General features: G+C 39.4%; 2 protein-coding genes and 1 long non-coding RNA gene across 4 annotated transcripts in view; 2 read left to right on the top strand and 1 right to left on the bottom strand.

Moving 5' to 3' along the window:
• LOC135110151 (armadillo repeat-containing protein 7-like) overlaps nucleotides 1–6,356 on the top strand; it is a 6,745-nt gene extending 389 nt beyond the window's left edge. The window contains exons 2-5 of the mRNA XM_064022141.1: nucleotides 4,356–4,478; nucleotides 4,790–4,957; nucleotides 5,749–5,886; nucleotides 6,012–6,356. Of these exons, the coding sequence (XP_063878211.1) occupies nucleotides 4,370–4,478; nucleotides 4,790–4,957; nucleotides 5,749–5,886; nucleotides 6,012–6,157 (561 nt within the window). The 5' untranslated portion in view covers nucleotides 4,356–4,369 and the 3' untranslated portion in view covers nucleotides 6,158–6,356. The remainder of the gene's footprint in view (nucleotides 1–4,355; nucleotides 4,479–4,789; nucleotides 4,958–5,748; nucleotides 5,887–6,011) is intronic.
• Nucleotides 6,357–6,701: 345 nt separating this feature from the next.
• LOC135110063 (importin-11-like) overlaps nucleotides 6,702–20,000 on the top strand; it is a 13,662-nt gene continuing 363 nt past the window's right edge. The window contains exons 1-9 of the mRNA XM_064022053.1: nucleotides 6,702–6,975; nucleotides 8,457–8,576; nucleotides 9,111–9,362; nucleotides 9,670–10,896; nucleotides 12,949–13,116; nucleotides 14,485–14,750; nucleotides 14,915–15,179; nucleotides 16,069–16,305; nucleotides 17,129–20,000. The exon at nucleotides 17,129–20,000 is cut by the window's right edge and continues 363 nt beyond it. Coding sequence (XP_063878123.1) covers nucleotides 6,841–6,975; nucleotides 8,457–8,576; nucleotides 9,111–9,362; nucleotides 9,670–10,896; nucleotides 12,949–13,116; nucleotides 14,485–14,750; nucleotides 14,915–15,179; nucleotides 16,069–16,305; nucleotides 17,129–17,365 — 2,907 coding nt within the window. The 5' untranslated portion in view covers nucleotides 6,702–6,840 and the 3' untranslated portion in view covers nucleotides 17,366–20,000. The remainder of the gene's footprint in view (nucleotides 6,976–8,456; nucleotides 8,577–9,110; nucleotides 9,363–9,669; nucleotides 10,897–12,948; nucleotides 13,117–14,484; nucleotides 14,751–14,914; nucleotides 15,180–16,068; nucleotides 16,306–17,128) is intronic.
• LOC135110311 (uncharacterized) overlaps nucleotides 16,723–20,000 on the bottom strand; it is a 19,907-nt gene continuing 16,629 nt past the window's right edge. For both annotated transcript variants that reach the window (XR_010273194.1, XR_010273206.1), the window contains exon 5: nucleotides 16,723–17,381. This is a non-coding gene — a long non-coding RNA (uncharacterized LOC135110311). The remainder of the gene's footprint in view (nucleotides 17,382–20,000) is intronic.

Consider the following 20,000-nt stretch of genomic DNA (forward strand, 5'->3'; position numbering starts at 1 on the left):
CTTTGTTGTTTATCTTCATCCCTTTATTTGGGACTAGTGTTACTTTTGGGACCGTGGTGTTATCAGCTGTCTCGAGGTTTCCTCCTTAGACAGTTATTATTAATGCGTGGTAGAAGTGTAATTAATAACCGCCGGAACTAAGGCTGCTACGTGAACTTGAAAAGATAGGATAGATTAAGTTTATGTCTTTATTTGGTTTAGTATTACCTCCAGGCTCACGATGTTATCAGTTGTCCCGTGGCTTTCGTCGTGCATAGTTATTATTCCGTGGTATAGTAATTAATAACCGCCGGAAGTGAAGCTACTTGAAAAATTGGGTTCCGTTGAAACAACATTTACATTTTCGCCAGAGGGTTAGGTTAGGTTTGAATTCATAAAACTGATCCCATCATTATGTAAATCATGACATAAAAAAAAAAAATCAATGTGTGGAAATTAATAAGGTAAAGTTGCTCCCACAGTAACCAAAATTACAGGGTAGATTAAGTTTATGAAACTGGGCCAAGTTAGGTTAGGGAGCCTGATTTCACTGATACTTGCTCCCCATCCTCACCTGAAATTCCCACCAGGTCCTTGAAGTGTTATGCATTGAGAAAAAGATTAGGTTGTGTGTCTAAAGGTAACATTCTACCAGATATGCATATGGAATAAGGATTTGATGTTTTGTAATGCATGTGTGTGATTTTTGAAGTGTGTGTTTGTAAGGAATATGTGTGCTTTCCATTAGCCTGTGATGATGATAAGTTTAAAAAATATCATTGTAGCAATATTATTGCTCATATATTTAAGAACAACGAACAGTAAATAATTGAAGGTATCTCTTGATAAGAAGTCCATCCCTCCATTCCCCCCTAATCCCTCAGACAAGCTTGGGAGCTTGTGGGGAATCAGGTATTTTGGGGTGGGGGGATGAAAAATAAGTGAAATAAGGGCCTTCAAAAAATCTAAGGGAATTTACCTTAATATTTCAAATTTCCCTAACATATCCTAGAAGTTAACCTAACCTAGCATAATCTAACTTAGCCAGTGGGGCTATGCTCGCCCTGGACACTTCCCCCCCTCAGGATGTTAACCTAACTTAGCATAACCTAACCTAGCATTACCTAACCTAACCTAGCATAACCTAACCTAACGAGGGATCTCAAAAATGATACCGTGTGTGGTGTGGAGATTCTTAGGGTGATGGAGGTGGGTACAATTTGGTGGCTTCCTTAATTAACGCATGAACCTCTTCCTTACGTCTGTATATTGCATCTTAATCATTGCTGTTGCTAAATATCTCGCATAGTTACTTTTTTTTCCCTGGTGAACATTGGCACTGTTCACTTCACCTCCTTCCACTGGGTAGCCATATTAACAAATGACAGTGAGCCTCTATCAGAATGCCTGACACATCTCTAAAATAAATGAAAAGTGTAACTGAACTTACCTTGGAAAGTCATAATTGGCAGCCTCAGGAATGGCTTCACAAATGGAAGCACATGATTGGAGGGATCAGGTTTATAGATACCATGAAATACTAATATGCTGCTACCCAGAAATCCCACTTATAAACAAAAGAAAATCATTTCAATGTTTACTCTTGACTGGTGTAGAGCTTGCTGGACTTAGAAAATATTGAATTTCTCTACACTCGAGTGCTATTACAGCCATACTAGACACATGCCCCAAAATTTTTTTTACATTTATGGCAAGGTCACTGAACCCTTCTCCATGACATGTCAGTTTTTTGATTATATGTAACACACGTGATATCCAGATTAATCTAATTGAATAAATAAGAGTGAAAACAAAAAAAAATGAAAAACAAGTAAGCCAAATCAGAATTGGAATGCTCAAGGTGGTAATAAATAAGGTTGAAAATCTCTGATGTTTTATTGCATTACATGAAAATAACAAATCAATAACCAAACTCTTCAAAGGAGGTCTAACACTTCCCATACTAGGTTGAGGAGGTATGACTAATCCAGGTCCTCCCTGCTTTGGGTAATGACCAAGAGAAGGGGTGCCCTAGACTACCCTAACTGGGAGAGAAACACCCAGGAAGCTTATCTGTTCTATTAGTGGGATGAAGAAGGTGGTGGATCATTACATAATTTGCCGGTGAGGGAGATGGCAGACTGGAAGGTGCTGGTCATCATTTCATAGTTCCCTGGTGAGGGAGATGGCAGGCTTCACCCCAACAAGCAGGCATCAAAATGGCTGGCTGCATCTGCTGCTTTTGCCACTGGCCACTTAACTCTCCTGTGATGAAATAAGGCTTGTCACATCCTATTTCCTCTCCTGCTACTCACCGTGTCCTGCAGGAATTGGTGAGCACAGGGTAAGGCTTCTATGTGGTGTTGAGACAAGGGGGTGTAGCAGTACAGATGTTACCTCTAAGATCGTGGGAACCACAAAGGGCAAAGGGGTAGTGCAACCCTACGGCTTCTTGTCTCTTTCCCTTCTTCTTGTGGTCAACATGATGTGGAGCTTTTCTAATTGGCTGTCTCTCCCTCCATCAGTTTTAATATTCACTCTAATTTCCTTTTTCTGTTTTGCTGTGTTACCTATTCTAAACTCTTCTTGGCCTCATTCCATTAACATATCACAAATATTCCATTCTTGGATTAACTGTGAGCATAGACTCTTGCTAGTCTAGTTAATCATGTGCAATATGAATAGGAAAGTGGTATGGAAGTGGGAAGATTTTCTGGGTAATTGGTGGAAGAAGTGTTTCAAAACAAAGCCACAATACATTATCAGCATACAAAGATTTCACAAACATTTACATTCAGACTCCACTCCATCCAGAGGAGGCAGTAGGCACCTGCTGAAATGATAACTACTCCCAGTGAGGTCTAAAGCACTGGATCAGGGGGTGCTGTGAACTTATCATTAAATCCAGCTGTAACCTCACTGAACGTTTCCTGTTGTGTCTCACAACACAAGGGAGCAGTCACAGCCCTCTAAAGACAACTCCCTTCCTCCACACAAAACTACAAGCACCTAATAACACACACACACTTCACTTAAAAATTCAAAATTATCATGGTGACTCCTACACCAGCCTTGAAGTCCCCATCTGGGGAGGGGACCACAAATGTCCCCAGGTCAGACTGCTTTTCTGATAATGACGCTAAGGGTCTTGACACCCCGCTCAACTTTTCATCCATTAACTTCTGCAACATTCGTAGTCTAAGATCTAATTTTCAATCTGTAGAACACCATCTCTCCTCTTCTAAACCTCATCTGAAACTCTGGTGTCTGAGGCAACTGACAGTAGTCCCTTTTCTGTTCCCTCCTACTTTCTCTATCCTCATTTTCAATCCAAAGCTGGATGTTGCATTTATGTGTGCAACGACATAACCTGCTCTCATGCTCACGCTCTTGAATCTTCCAAGATTTCCATCTGGCTACAACTACAGAGTCACTCTCAAACTAAATTTATCTGTGCTGTATACCTCTCATCTAACTCCTTTGAGTTAGATGAGACTATAAGAAATTCTTTGACTACTTAACTTCCCAAGTGGAGCATATTCTGCTCCCTTTTGCAGAGATCTCCATTCTTGGAGACTTCACTGTTCACCACCAGCTTTGGCTTTCCTCTCCCTTTCACTGACCATCATGGTGAACTAGCCTTCAACTTTACTATCCTCCATGACCTAGAGCAATTGGTGCAACACCCTACTCATATTTCTGACTGTCTTGGAGGTATGGCCAACATTCTTGACCTTTTCCTGACTTCTAATCCTTCTGCTTATGCTGTCACTCTCTTTTATCTGTTGGGTTCCTCCGATCACAATCTCATCTGCATCTCATCCTATCACTCCAGTCCCTCCTCAGGATCCCACTAAGCGAAGGTGCCTCTGGCGTTTTGGCTCTGCTAGTTGGGGGAATTGAGGAGGTATTTTGCTGATTTTCCTTGGAATGACTACTGCTTCTGTGTCAGAGACCCGTCTTGGTGCGCCGAGCACATAACAGAGGTGATAGTGTCTGGCATGAAGGCATACATTCCTCACTTTTTCTTGACCTAAACCTTCCAAGACTTTGTTTAACACAGCTTGTTCTTGTGCTGTACATGATAGAGAGGTGGCCCACAAAAGGTACTTAAGCCTTCCATCACCAGAATCTCATGCACTTTATATTTCTGCCCAGAACCATGCCAAGTCTGTTCTCCAACTAGCCAAAAACTCCTTCATTAATAGAAAGTGTCAAAATCTTTCAAGATCTAACTCCCCTTGTGACTTCTGGCATCTAGCCAAAAAATATCTCCAATAAATTTGCTTCTTCTTTTCCTCCTTTATTTCAGCCAGATGGTATCACTGCTATCACATCTATCATTGAATTTGTCCTATTTTTTTTTTTTTCCACAGAACATGTGAAGGGAATGTTCAGCAGTCATGAGCAGCTTGTGAAGCGCTCTGGCAAGAAAGGAGTGGACCGACCACAGTACCTGAAGGAGCTGGTGGAAGAATTTCTTACCTCTGACAGTATAGGTGATATTGTCTGTATATGTTATTAAGCTGGATATGGTGTGGTCTTAGGTATTATGATAGGGACAAGCTGGTAAACTTTTTTTTTGCTTTACTCTGTGCAAGTGTTACGTTTCTTCCTTGGGACACTTCAGTATCAGTAAGAAAATTAAACTTGACAGTGAGTGAGACTGACATTGGAAGAGTTACTTAAGATGAGGATAAGAAAGAATTTAGCAGATAAATTACAGTGATGTGTATAGTCATGGGTGTAATTATAAATAAATTGTAAAGTTTGCAGTCAGTGCCTTAACTAATTTCACAATTTGTTTTAGATTGCAGAAAACAAGTTCTAGCAAATCTTGCTAACTTTGCCTATGACCCCATCAACTACCAGTGGTTCAGAAGGCTGAAAATCATTGATATCTTCCTTGACCAGGCATCTGAAGGAACATCAGATTTACGCAGCTTTGCCGTGGCAGGATTGTGTAACCTTGCTCTTGGTCAGTGTTGTGTGTGTTGACTGTCCTGTAGGTTCACTTTATCCATCTCTTGTTAGATCATGAAAATTGATTGATAGTTATTAATATGAATTGCAAGCTTTAACATAAAGGGAATATGATATAAAAATTTTTTCAAGACTCCAGAGGTGTCTGTATTTATCACTTGTATGTTAGTGACTATCTGTCTTGGCCATAAGATCTTCTCTTGGGCATTATGTATAGCTTTTACTGTACTCCAAATAGAATCAATGTGAGGAAAGTATTGGGACTGAACAAAGTGGCTATGTTCATTGTGAGAGTGTATGTAGTGTCCCATAGCATGGCTCTGAATCATTATGGTGGATGGTGAGAGAAGTCGGAAGTAGTAGGAAATATAATGTTTTGTCATAGCTTTTTTTTTTTATTATATAAGAGGGGCACTGGCCAAGGGGTACAAAAACTTGTAAGAAAAAGACCCACCAGTTTCTAAAGGAAAAGGGCAAGATGGATTATCAAAAACTGGAGTGTTTTGAAAGAATTCAAGCCATAGGAAGGGGGAAATACAGAAACAGACAGGGAGTCCCAGAGTTTATCTGTGAAAGGGATGAAAGAAATCCTTGTTAATTTTTATATTATGGAGGTGAACAGAATAAGGATGAGAGGAAGTATATGGTTGAGAAGATGTCAAAGTTTATACTAATTCAGATGTGAAAAAAAAGTTTTTGGTATACTAACATCATGTGTGTTATTTAACAAAACAAGGCATGAAAAGATCTTCACCCAACACACATATTCTTGTTTATTTTTAACAGATTTAGAAAACAAGCAATACATTCTTAAAAATGGAGGTGTGTCTCTGCTTCATGAGTGCCTGCTAATGGAAGATGAGACAGTGGTCACCTCAGCCTTGACGACCCTCATGTTCCTTGTCACTCCTGAGTCCAAGTCAGGTAAGAGGGATTTGAGTTGTTATACTTGAGTTTTGTGAGGTTTTCTGCATCCTCAATATTTTGCTTTTATCATTTCCTAACTGACAGAATTCTAGTTGATACATAAAATGCACTTTATTTTTCAGAGGTAACGAGTACAAAGGTAGTGAGCCAGGTGATGAACAAAGTTAAAAGTGATAATCCCAGAATTCAAAATTTGGCCAAAATATTCCTCTTGGATTACTGCACAACTGAACAAGTGAGGGAAGCAGAGGAGGGAGAACAGAAGTGATGAGAATACCTTGTCATAGTTATTTCAGAGGACTTTCTAAATTTCAGCATTGAGTGCAGAACCTACTTAAGCAATCTTGCCACTTAGTACTTTTTAAAGTTGATAATTTCCATGTTGCTGCTTTTGAAGCAAAGTTTTCTAATTGGAAATTTAAATGGAATTCCTCTTGTGACCTGTGGACGATGCTTTTCTCTGAAGGTTGGTGATGTAGCTATATTGAGAAAAAAAATCACTGCTGAAGATATAAAAAGATTTTCAGAACTAAGTGGTGACACAAATCCTATTCATTTGGATAAGAAATTTGTTCAAAGTCAGACCACATTTAAAAACGTGGTGGTTCATGGTGCTTATCTCAATAGCCTTGTTTCTCGTGTCATAGGAACAAAGCTTCCTGGCCCAGGCACACTGGTGGTGAGGCAGGAGCTAAACTTCCCCAATCCTTGCTATGCAGGAGAGGAGGTTGAGGTGACAGTCAATTTGGCAAACCTGAGAAAGATCATAACAGTAGACTTTTTTTGCACTGCAACAGAAGGGAAGGTTGTTCTTGAGGGCAGTGCTCAACTGATGCGTTCACAGCCCCTGAAGGGAGGCCACTAATTACTTCTTGAGTTTTGTAAAGTGATGAGCTGCTACAGGTGCAGCGTACAAAGTGAAGAGTAATATTCACTGAGTGGAGTGGCACCATGAGTGGAGGGAAGGAGCTGGTGCTGGAGACCCTGAGACGGGCCACCAGTCAAGAGGCAGAGGTCCTCAAGCCAGCAGAACAACAGCTGCAGCTTTGGGAGACTGAGCCAGGCTTCTACTCCACTTTGGTGGAGGTGAGTAATGTTGCACTGATCATCAATTTTTTGTTTATCATTAGATAATGTGAAATACATGAGGCCTGTTTTCTATAATTTTTATAATATTTACATATTTTTAGATTAAGGAAAATTCTTCAGAGTGTCAGGTTATTCTTTATATTAGTCTTGCATTATCAAATGTAGGCTCACTTGAACATTAAGTGAAGACAACATAAGACGGATGTATGCTAGTTAAAGGTATGATAATAAAAGGCAGTTGTGTTGTAGATCTTCTCTAAGTACAGCCAAAGGCAACAAAAATCCAATTAAAAAGAAAAAAAAAAAAACTCACTGAGATGCCAGTCCCCAAATAGGGTCTGAAGTGGTAGTCAAAAATTGAAGGATAAGTGTCTTGAAACCTCCTTCTTGAAGTAGTTCAAGTCATAGGAAGGTGAAAATACAAAAGCAGGCAGGGAGTTCAAGAGTTTACCAGAGAAAGGTATGGGTGATTGAGAATACTGGTTAACTCTTGCATGAGAGAGGTGGACAGAATAAGGGTGAGAGAAAGAAGAAAGTCTTGTGCAGCTAGGCCGCGGGAGGAGGGTAGGCATGCAGTTAGCAAGATCAGAAGAGCAGTTAGTGTGAAAATAGCAGTGGAAAATAGCAAGAGATGCAACATTGCAGCAATGAGAAAGAAGCTGAAGACAGTCAGAGGAGAGAAGTTGATGAGATGAAAAAGCTTTTAATTCCACTCTGTCTAAAAAAGCGGCATGAGTGGAACCTCCCAGACGTGAAGTATACTCCATACAAGGATGGATAAGGCCCTTGTACAGAGTTAGCAGCTGCAGGGGGTGAGAAAAACTGGCAGAGACATCTCAGAATGTCTAACTTCATAGAAATTGTTTTAGTTAGAGATGAGATGTAAAGTTTCCAGTTTAGATTATAAGAAAAGGACAGACTGAGGATGTTCAGTTTAGAAGAGGGGGACAGTTGAGTGTCATTGAAGAAGAGGAGATAGTTGTCTGGAAGGTTGTCGAGTTGATAGATGGAGGAATTGAACAATGCTAAGTTTGCTCTGCCCCAATCAGAAATTTTAGAGAAATCAGAAGTCAGGCATTCTGTGGCTTCCCTGTGTGAACTGTTTACTTCATGAAGAGTTGGATGTCTATGAAAAGACGTGGAAAAGTGCAGGGTGGTATCATCAGCGTAGGAGTGGATAGGACAAGAAGTTTGGTTTAGATCATGGATGAATAGTAGGAAGAGAGTGGGTGACAGGACAGAACCCTGAGAAACACCACTGTTAATAGATTTAGGAGAAGAACAGTGACCGTCTACCACAGCAGCAATAGAATGTTCAGAAAGGAAACTTGAGATGAAGTTACAGAGAGAAGGATAGAAGCCATAGGAGGGTAGTTTGGAAATGAAAGCTTTGTGCCAGACTCTATCAAAAGCTTTTGATATGTCTAGGGCAACAGCAAAAGTTTCACCAAAATCTTTAAAAGACAATTGTGTTTCAGATCTTCTCTGAGTACAGCCTGGAGGTCAATGTGCGGTGGTTGGCAGTGCTTTACTTCAAGAATGGTGTTGATAGGTACTGGAGGAAGACTGCACCCAAGGCCATCTTAGAGGAGGAAAAGGTAACTCATTTTCATTGGTGTTGAATACCGGAGAAAAATACTGGTGAAAAGTTAGAATATGGATGACAGATTGATTGAATGATTAAATTTTTGATGATCTGATTAAATACTTTTACCAGAGAGATCCTAATACACTTACTATCTGTGTACTTTGTGAACTGTATATCAAGACCAGTGGTGTTGTACAGCATTGAAACAGGACCAACAATTTAAGAGATGGAGAGGATGGTAAAACAAGATAAGCAGGATGTTGAGGTACATGAGACTTGTGAGGGGGGAAGATTGGGTATCAAATGAGGAGGTAATGAGAAGCTGTAGAGTGGAGGAGGTGCAGATTGAGGTGGTATGGGCACGTCAGGAGGAGGGAGAAGGGCCATATACTCAGAAGGTAGTTAGAGTTGGAAGTATGAGTAACTGGAAGGAGACCAGAGGGAAGAATGGAAACCTGGAGATGGTGTGTGGAGAAAGACACGTGAAGGCTGATTGTAAAAGGAGAGAGTACTATCACAAAAAGTCATTCATGTTGTCTTCCAGGGCCGCATTAGATGTGGCCTCCTGCACAACCTAAGGGAGCCAGTGTCCCAGGTGGCCACCCAGTTGGCAGTCCTCATTGCCAAAATAGCTCGTGTAGACTGTCCCCGGGAGTGGCCAGAGCTTCTTCCTTCACTGATTGAGGCTGTGAAGAGCAGTGATGACATTGTGCGGCACCGCTCACTGCTCACCTTGCACCATGTCATCAAGCAGCTGGCATCCAAGAGGCTTGCTGCTGACAGACGCACATTTCAGGTATGGCTGGTTGTGGGTTTTCATTCAGTATGGTCATCCTTTCCTTTGTGTTGCTTCTGTGGCCTGCTGCCTATTATAATAATCAAGACAGGAATACCTGCAAATACTTGAAACCATCATATATTGGCTCACATTTCTCTATATCTTGGGAACTTTAGCCTTAATGCAAGGTCAGTTATTCAGGGGAATTGCTCTCTGCCATTAGTGAAATCTTATTAGTCTTATCTCTGTATAATTACCTACAGGAACTTTTTAATTTTACAAAAAAATATTTCCATGAAGTCTAATTTGCATTTACAATTTCCAGGAACTTACAAACCAGATGTTTTTGTTCTTGTTGGAGCTGTGGCGCCTCCAGACAGAAACCTTTTTGTCTGCTGGTGGGCAGGACATGGAGAGGACTGTCCCCAGTCTGGAACTTTCACACTTGACCCTCAAGATTCTACGGAAGCTTGTAATTCATGGGTTCAAAAAGCCTGAGGAGAGTGAAGATGCTATTATGTTTTTGAAAAGCATATTTGAACAAGTGAAGGTAATGTTAACATTTAGGAAACAAAATGAAAGTAATGACCATGTCAAAACAATTTCAGAGAAATACATTGTACTTTTGACAAAGGTACTGAGGGACATGCTGGAAGACTACCCATTTTCCTATGTACAGTTCATTAAGCCCACTTTGGAACTGGCAGTGTTTTATGTATTTACTCCAAATGGTGATGGACTTATTTTTGAAAGGTTCATAGTGCAGTGTTTGAATTTGATCAAAGCCATTCTGCTGTGTCCTGAATACAAACCTTGTAAAGTTGTGGAAGACACCAAGAACCCCCAGACTCTGGAAGCCTTCAGAATTAAGTCCAGCTTCTTCACTAACACAGTGCTGGCAGGGATGTGCCATAAGCTCATCTCACACCACTTCCTACTCACACCAGAAGACCTGGAAGTATGGGACTCGGATCCTGAGGGCTTCTGCATGGAGGTGGAGGGTGGCGAGTCATGGAAATACAGCCTCCGGCCCTGCACGGAGGCACTGTTTGTTGCACTGTTCCACGAGTACCGTAGTGCTCTTACCGCAGTGCTGATGGAGATGGTGCAGTCCTCTCATAATCCTGTTGACCCCAGTGACTTCATGGGCATTCTGCAGAAGGATGCCGTGTACAATGCTGTTGGTCTAGCAGCGTTTGAGCTCTTTGATGACATAGACTTTGACCAGTGGTTCACAACCTTCCTGATCAATGAACTCAAGGTCAAGGACTCCAACTATCGCATCATACGCAGGCGGGTCATCTGGCTTATTGGACAGTGGACGCGGGTCAAGTTCTCCCCAGAGCACCGGCCAACGCTGTATGAGGCGTGCATCCACCTGCTGGCCGCTGAGGAGGACTTTGTGGTGCGGCTTAGTGCGGCCATGACCCTCAAGCACTCGGTAGATGACTTTGAGTTTGATCCGGAACAATTCATGCCTTACCTGCCGACCATCTTTGGCCTCCTCTTCAACCTTCTTAAAGAAGCTCATGAATGTGACACAAAAATGCAGGTAAGATTATGGTAGATATGTGGCTCTGTTGTATTCCTTGTTTTCATCTTTATTGTCATTTTCTTTAACGTCCTTATTTTGTGCTATAGGGTTGGATAACTAAGATTCTCCTTTCTGATTATCCTTTTCATATCATCCTCCACGTGTCTTCATGTACAGGTAGTTTTAGGCTCTTAAATGTTTGGTCCTGATTAAATGACTAAGAGAATAGGTATTGAAGAGAGGATAGAATGATTAAAAGAATTTTTGTTTATTTTCAAAGGCAAAGATTTCAAAAGAAGAAAGAGCTCATTTTGGAAAAGTGTTGGGTTTCAGAGATTTGAGCATCTAGGAGGTGAAAGATATCAACAGTATAATGAATAAGGGTGTTTTGGCCCTTGAAAAATGGGAGATAATGGGATAACCTACAGGAGAGTGGCTGAGGGTTTATTGTGGAATCCTTGTGGTGGCAGATGTCAAAATGAATGATAAATGTTTCTGTTTGTATAATTGACAATTATACAAACAGAAACATTTATCATTCATTTTGACATCTGCCACCACAAGGATTCCACAATAAACCCTCAGCCACTCTCCTGTAGGTCATCCCATTATCTCCCATTTTACATGTACGTACATTGTATGTACATGTAAAATAATATCAACAGTATCAGAATTAAGCGCCCAGACAGTGAAAGTGCATTTGTTTAGTGCAATCAGCCTTGGGCACTTGGTAGTCTTGGTCAGCAGGCTCTTGGGGAAGATCACCCTGAGATCAGATGTATATCTGGGAGAGGAAACTTTTTTTTTATCTAAACACAGGATTGTCCAATGCTGTGAGGAAAAATAAGAACACTAAAAGAAATTATGACACTTGGTAGTCTTGGTCAGCAGGCTCTTGGGGAAGGTCACCCAGAAATCAGATGTACATCTGGGAGAGGAAATATTTTTATCCAAACTCAGGATTGTCCAATGCTGTGAGGAAAAATAAGGACTCTAAAAGAAATTATGATGATAGATGCTGGACTTCAGTTCCTTGCTGGGATTTTGCTCCAGGCTTCATATGGAGGGTGAAAGGAGATGAACAACTTGGAGAAGTGGTGTTCCTTAAGGATTCCTTCTCTTAGAGCTCATGCTGATGTGGAGTGGTATGACTTCTATCTGTTGTGTCATGGAACAGATGACAAAGCAAACAATATAGAGACATAGTATCACTACTACATGGAAATTAAAGTCTGATAGAGGACAACACTAATAGCTTTTATATTGATTAATCTGATGTATGTTCTTTGCCTTGATAGATTAAAGTCTTGTATTGCATTCTTTTGTAGTCCTCAACATAATCTGATCTCATCACCTGCTGACAATCCTGAGACTTTCAACATTTTTCTCATAGGAACACTACCATCTTACAAAATACATGTGTATATTAACATGAATTTCCCGAGAGTACTTTTCAGTCACATGTAATTGAAAGATGTATAAGTGTATATGTAATTATATAGATGTGTGGGTGACATGTTTGATGTACAGTAGTTCCCAAAACTATCTTTAAAGTGTGGTGCAAACTGTCTTAATGAACAATTTGAAACCTGCTGCCTGATCACTTGTTGTGTTGGTGAGGTTGGTATGCATGGCTTGATGTGATGCTGATATACTGATCAGTATCCCTGTCATAATATATGGCAACTGTCTCTAGTGTGCAGGGCTCCCAACTGTTGCCACCATAATCACCAAACCTGTCAGATGATATTGTCCATTGTGTCAGAATGTAGACCTTTTTTGATAGTTTTGGGAGCTACTGTACATGTAAATATTTAGGATGGGATTTGAAGGCATATGGACAATCATTGCTTTGTACATGAGTTTGCAGGTATGCATGATTATATTTATCAAGGAATTAGAGAATGACAAGCAGATATGTCGTTGCTGTATGAAGCAGTCAGTCAGAGATGGAATCTGTTTGTCAGCTAGGAACCTGATCTGAAAAGATTTGTCTGTCAAAATATGTTGATTTCTTCTCCGGTTACTTCATTGTAACTTTAGAACTGAAGTAAATTATGTGTTATGCAGGTTCTGCATGTGATGTCCTTCATGATTGAGGTGGTGGGCGTGGGGATCCAGCCCCATGTTGCCCCCTTGGCTCAGTATCTGCCCGGCCTGTGGAGTGAGTCAGCTGATCATAACATGCTCAGGTGTGCCATTCTCACCACCTTGGTCCACATAGTCACTGGACTCATGGTAAGTGGTTCTGATGAGAGGTTTATATCTCATGTTATTTATGTGTTAACTGGGTACTGAGGAATTATGGATACCCTTCAGATAAACTCAGCCACTGGTCTAGATCATCTGCCTCATTGTGGATACAGGCAATACTAGTTTGAAGACAGTGGCTGCTGTTGCTGCTTAAATCTGATGCAGTCCACCAGTGTTCCTGGGGTATGAAGTCAAGTTGTGTATTTAACAGATATTGCCTGATTTGCCAGTAACATGCCTGTTATATGGAAGAAAGCATTGCTCTTAACATTTGGTCTGTTCTTGGTAGAGACTCAGCCTTTAATTGTCTGTTGCACAAAAAACTCAATGTGTGAAATGTATTGCTTTCTTTATTACCATTTAATGTTTTAATCTTTTCTCAAGTTTTTTGATCTTGTGTCATCAAGTGAGGTATGATTAGTTACTGCATATTTTGGCATATAAGATGACATTTGAATCATCCTAAAAGAGACAAAAAAGTAGGTCATCTTATAATCAGATACAAAAACAGTGACCTTGAAATTTTATGCAAAATATCATTGTAAATAAACAACAGTCTTATATTATGACTTTTAGGGGAGTTAGGCATAGTAAAATATCCAGTTAGAAGTTAGGCATAATAAAATAAGTCCTTTGAGAAAATACACAGAAATGTATTCCTGAAAAGTGTGTAAACAAAATTTAATGTTGTACAACTACAAACTGCTGCTGGAATTGTATATGAGTGGATAAAGCAGGAGGGTGTGTGAATATTCCTCACTTTTTCCCAAAGTTGAAGAAGGAGGTATGTAAAGGTCTTTAAGGCATGAAACCCCAAGCTAAATGGCAAGGGAAAGCAAACTGGGGCTAAGATGAATTTCTACAGCTTGCATTGTTGTATAGGTACGAGGTTCATATACTGAGAAAAAACTCCAAGAATGTTGATGTATCTAATCAAAAGAAAGATGATATATAAAAGAAGACTGTGGCCGACAGTCTGATACACACAGGCAGTGCAAGGCAAGTTTTTGTTCATGTTTAGGAAAACTGATCGTGCTGCACGTAATTTCATATCATCTTCATCCTTCTATCCTTTTTCGTGAAAATACAAAAACAACTGATGGGAATTTTATTTTAGGTTTTAGTTTTGCACTTGAAGATGATGGTACCTTATTACTGGGTAAACATTGGAGGTATTTCATTCACTTAGTTGGCTGGTGCTCACTGACCTAAACTTCACCACAGATGGCAGTTTGGGTGTCATCTTATACCACTAATATCAGCTAAAACTATTAAATTCAGACTGAAGTTTAGGGGCTATCTTATCTGAAAGTTGTCCTATCTGTCAAAATACATGGAATTTGCTTTCCACAGCGAGAAAGTGAGCGACTACACGAGTTCTTGATCAACATTATCCGGGTGTCGACGGATGTCGGGGAAGATTGCCATGTGTATCTGCTGGAGGATGGACTGCAGCTGTGGCTCACCACACTTGAGAATACTGCTCATCCACATGATGCTCTCCTTCACCTTTATGAGAACATGATGCCACTATTGGAACTTTCCACTGAAAACCTGAGATTGTGTCTACAGATCACGACAGCATACACACTGCTCTGTCCTCAGCAGTTCCTTGCATCGTAAGGATGGCAGTTTTTGTGCAGGCTTTGTGTTTATAGTAGGGAAACTGTTTTGACTGACCATCCATAAATCTAATCCTTCTAATGTAAGAGAATTTTTTTGGTGGACTTGTACTAGTAGATATAAGAACATGAAGATAACAATTGGTTGTGTGCCTGGACAGGTATGGCACACGCCTCATTGAAACCTTCCAATCCATGCTGACGGACCTCAAGAATGATGGAATAATTCTGGTGCTGCGGGCGGTGGAGATGATCTTGCGTGTGCTGCCCACAGAGGGAGCCACTCTTCTCCAGCCGCTGCTGCCAGGCATGATGAAGGTGGTGGCTGAGGGGGACAAGTACCCCATGGTTATGTCCATGTACCTGTCGGTGGTGGCAAGACTTGTGCTGTATGCTGAGCCTATCTTCACTTGGATCGTTAACCAGGTATGTTATAATTGATGGATGCTTTATTTGCTACTTGAAGGATTGATTTATTACAGTGAAAAACAAGCAAACGAGCATTAGAACCTTAATGCCTGTGCACAGGAAAGTGGTGGCTGAGTGGACACCATGGAAGTAATGATATTAGTACATTTGTTATTGGTGTGACATGATGAAAAATAAGTTCCATCTTAAATAGAAGGAACACAGATAGCACTTAAAATATGATTGCATTAAAGTGCCTGGAATAATAGTAACCTGTGTCTTGGCAATAGAGATCCAGCTGCAGAGGTCCCTCATGTGTGTCTGTGCAGGACTCATAAGCAATGAAGAGCTACTGCTCATACATGGTCTGCAAATTACATCTTAAATAAAGTGAATTTCCAACATTGTTGTGGTAAAATTTTTCTTGCAGTTTTCCCATGCAGATCTTTGTAATTTTTAATAGTAAGTTGATGTTTTGTAATGAAAACACACATGATAAATATTTCATTCAAAAAGTGTAAATAATATCTACAGGCAAGTATATTTATTGCAACTCATTAGGCTAGCAAATAGAGGCAGCCCTCCTAGAGGTGGCCATCTCAGCTCACCTTCACTTTCATGTGATCACATTGCAAAGTGGAATTGATGGGGAGGACAATAGCAAACATCATATATTATTATTATATATTTATTTATTTTTTCTACTCAACAAATGAGATCCTTCTTCTGGAATAACATTGCTGCATTGGCCTTTGCTGTCCCTCAGTTCTTAATTGTAGAGGTGACAGAAAGGAACTGACTGACTGGAACAGAATAATTAAAGATGAAGCAGTGTGCTTGATTGTAAAGTTGTGATGTTTGGCAGGACTTCAATAACTCATTTCTCAATGAAGTGTTGTGCCCTCAGGCTGCCACTAATGAGAACACCACTCCTGAGGAGATGTTGGAACACATCACCAGTGTGTGGTCTGACAAGTTGGCTTTAGTGTCTTCTGAGGAGCGACGCAAACTGTGTGCCCTTGGCCTAGCTTACCTGTGTGGCTCAGGGTGGCCACCTGTCATGAAGGTGTGGCCCTCGGCTATTACTGCCATTGTTGAGGTGGTGTATGATGTGACTATGGAAGACTCCACTCAAGATAAGCTGGTAAGACTTCAGGATCTTTTGTTTGCTAGTGATTTTCATGTGAAGATGCCTTGCCATTGAAACAGACAGCATGGTGACAGAAGATTGATTGATTAAGGCTGTGCATTTCAGTGGTTGAGAAGTGAAAGTTTTTAAAGCTGTCTGACAGAAAGAGTAAATGTTTGATGTTTTAGTGAGAGCCACATGACTATAGTATATAGGGAGTGTGTGTATAGGCATGGGTGAGGGACATCTGTGAAGAGATACATTTATTTATTTATATTTAACATTTTATTTGGCCACTCACTACTTTACAATATGGATATTACTTGATATGTAATAAAACATCTGAAGAGAGAGAGAATGTTGTGAGTGACTGTGGTTCATAAATGTACTGTGGGTGGACACTGTGGGTCCCTTTGGATCTTTGGAGAGAGAGAGAGAGAGAGAGAGAGAGAGAGAGAGAGAGAGAGAGAGAGAGAGAGAGAGAGAGAGAGAGAGAGAGAGAGAGAGAGAGAGAACGCTTTTTCAATAATTGTTCCTGTCCATTCATTCTTGCATCCAACACCCTCTTTACAGTATATAATAAATACTCTTGATCCATCTCAATTTCTATTTTTCAACCATATTAAAACACCTTTAGTCATCCTGTTATTGCTTATTTCTTTTCCTATATGCTTTGCATGATTAAACCAGCACAATACTAGATTTACATTTGCTCTAAGTCTTCTAACACTCCTTGACATCATTGGTGTCCCTGTCATCCCTCTCATCACCAAACCTACATGTGCTCAGAAGCACTTCCTACCACAGAAAACCAGAAATATATGATTTTTGCTATCAGGTCATCAATGGCGGACGCATGGGGTCACCTGAGCCATATGAACTGGAGACAGAACATGTGCTACGGAGGCAAGCTGTGGCACAGCGTGATCCAGTGCACACTACGTCCCTCAGGGAATTTCTTGGCCAGCAGATGAAACGGCTGCAAGAGAGCACCAGTCCGGCTGCCATCATGACGCTGGCCCAGGACCTCGAAGAAAACTGCCGCAAGGTTCTGGAGGAGGTGACAGTGCAGTGATGCTTCTGTTTTCGGGCTTTGAAATGAAAGAAAATGAATCTTTTTAGATCCCTAATGCTGCTGTGATTGATTTATTACACTGTATTCCAAATTTTACGAGTAGGAAAGATGTGCTTTGAAGGATCTTTTAAGTTCCTTGAATTGTTCTTCCATTAAGATCCAAAACTTACATTCCCTTTTCTTTGGTTTATTATGAAAGGGAGCAACGAAAGTGTTGCAGTTCTAATTTTGAATATGACATTATTAATAGTTGTGCTAGATAACACTGACAAAATATAGATGAATAGATTTTGCTGCATCTATACTGAAATTGTACATGCATATATATATATATATATATATATATATATATATATATATATATATATATATATATATATATTTACACTAAACTACATAACTAAATTTTCTATGTATTCAATTGATCATGCAACATAAGCTAGCCAGGTAGTAAAAATTTTTTAGAGTGAAGGCAAGGCAAGTCTCGCTCAGCAGCAGCCTGTTTGCCAAGTTCCTAATTTTTATGTTGACAATGTTTTTGACCTACATATGTGTATGTTGTATTAGCACATCTATTGCAGGAAGGCAGCACATGTTAATTTACTTAAACATATGCAAATAGACGTAAATAGTGCTGTACTTTAATATTAATTTAACCTCTGGCTCTGTAAAAATTTGTTAGTTTTTGTTCTTTAATTTTGTATTTCAATGCAAAATAATGATGATGTGAATGAATATTGCCTGCAAGTAGCACTGGATATGTAGGTAATATGACTTCTGTATGAAAATTTTGCATAATTTTTAAAGTTTATGAATAAAATGAGATTACAGAGACATTACAGAAATGTTTTAAATTTTTAAGTGTCTGTGAAAGTGGGTTCATTTGAGTGGTTTCATTTGAGTTTTTATTAAGAGTCCAGTTGAGTATTATTGTTTTGCAAGCCATTCAGATATCCATCATGCAGGCTTCTTGATACAAAATATTTTTTCCTGGTGCTATTCATGTAAATGTGATGTAAAACTTGTAGCTTCTTTGTGGGCACTGCTTTATCAAAGTGGGGGGAGTTTTAATGCTAATTAAAAAAGCTGAGATGTATTGAAAACAGCAAATGAATGATGTGTGTGTGTGTGTGTGTGTGTGTGTGTGTGTGTGTGTGTGTGTGTGTGTGTGTGTGTGTGTGTGTGTGTGTGTGTGTGTGTGTCCCTCATTTATGAAAAGGCAACAGATTTTAGATTACAAGACAACACCTAATGTCACTTCCCCAAAAAAAGTAAAATCCATTCTTTTCAGAAAATCTCAGTTGTCAGGAAGAAGGAAAAATAACATCAGTGAATCAGATGAAAGGACTAATATACTGGAAAATACAGATGAAATTGTTTATGAAGTTTTGTGCATTGGGACAGGGAAGTACATCACTTACTGATCGAGTGTGGAGGAATGATAACTTTGGAAACAGCAGTAAAAGCAAAGAGAAAACATTGGGAGAACCTGAATTTAGTCTTTATGGTTATTGTGATGATTCATTCAATAAGGATCATTATTTTGAGCTGCTAAAGAACATTTTACTCTTTTATCTGTTATTTTTTACATAACTGGAAAACTAGAGCTGTCATAGAATTATATAGATAATCAGTTTTAGGTTCCCAGTTTTGCTAAAAGAAATGTATACTGCAATCCAACTCGAGATTTCCCAAACAAAGAGCACAACACGCTCATAAACATGTCATTCACACACGTCATGTCAATCTCTTGTGGATGGGGATAAAAGAATAACAGTAGAATATAAATTGTCTGTTCAGAACAATAATCCTTATCAGTCAACACTTCACTATGCTTTCTGTAGACAATGAAAGGTAACTGAAAAATCACATGCTGTATTCAGAATATAAGAACATAAGGGGAACTGCAAGAAACCAGTAGACCTACATGTGGCTGTAACTTGGACTTGTTGATCTACCTCTCACAAGGGAAACTACAGAACTGTTTCTTGATCCCCAGTTTTTAAGGGTAATGAAATATTGAGATTCAGTCACAGAAAATATAAAATACAAATTTCTTTACTAATACATACTGAGCTTCCCTGCCTGAAAAAAAAAAAAAAAAAAAAAAAAAAAAAAAAAAAATTGGAAGATCCAGAATACAATTAAAAATACAGGGAATATGATGGGAAGATATGGAGCACAAGAAGCTTCCACTCCAACATGTCTTTGATAAAGCAATGTGCATAAGAGCTTGCCAGTTGATTCAGTACTTATGAATTACTAGGAAATATTTTTGTTCCAAAATAAGTGACTGAGTATGTGAGATATATATATATATATATATATATATATATATATATATATATATATATATATATATATATATATATATATATATATATATATATATACAAACACACACACACACACACACACACATCTTATACTGCATGTACTGTATATAGTGTTTAAAATCCAAAATATTGTAAGTGTCATGTTATTGTTAAGAAAATGGTGCAGCAAACTTGAGCATATTCATATTTTGGTTATTGACTATTGGTTGATTGAATTATTTAAATGGAAAGTTCACTTACTGATTAACTGTGTTTACAAAGTTAGCCCAAAATGTTAATGGAAAACAGCAGGATGAAAA

Source organism: Scylla paramamosain, chromosome 1, assembly GCF_035594125.1.
Source record: "Scylla paramamosain isolate STU-SP2022 chromosome 1, ASM3559412v1, whole genome shotgun sequence".
Classification (NCBI taxonomy): domain Eukaryota; kingdom Metazoa; phylum Arthropoda; class Malacostraca; order Decapoda; family Portunidae; genus Scylla; species Scylla paramamosain.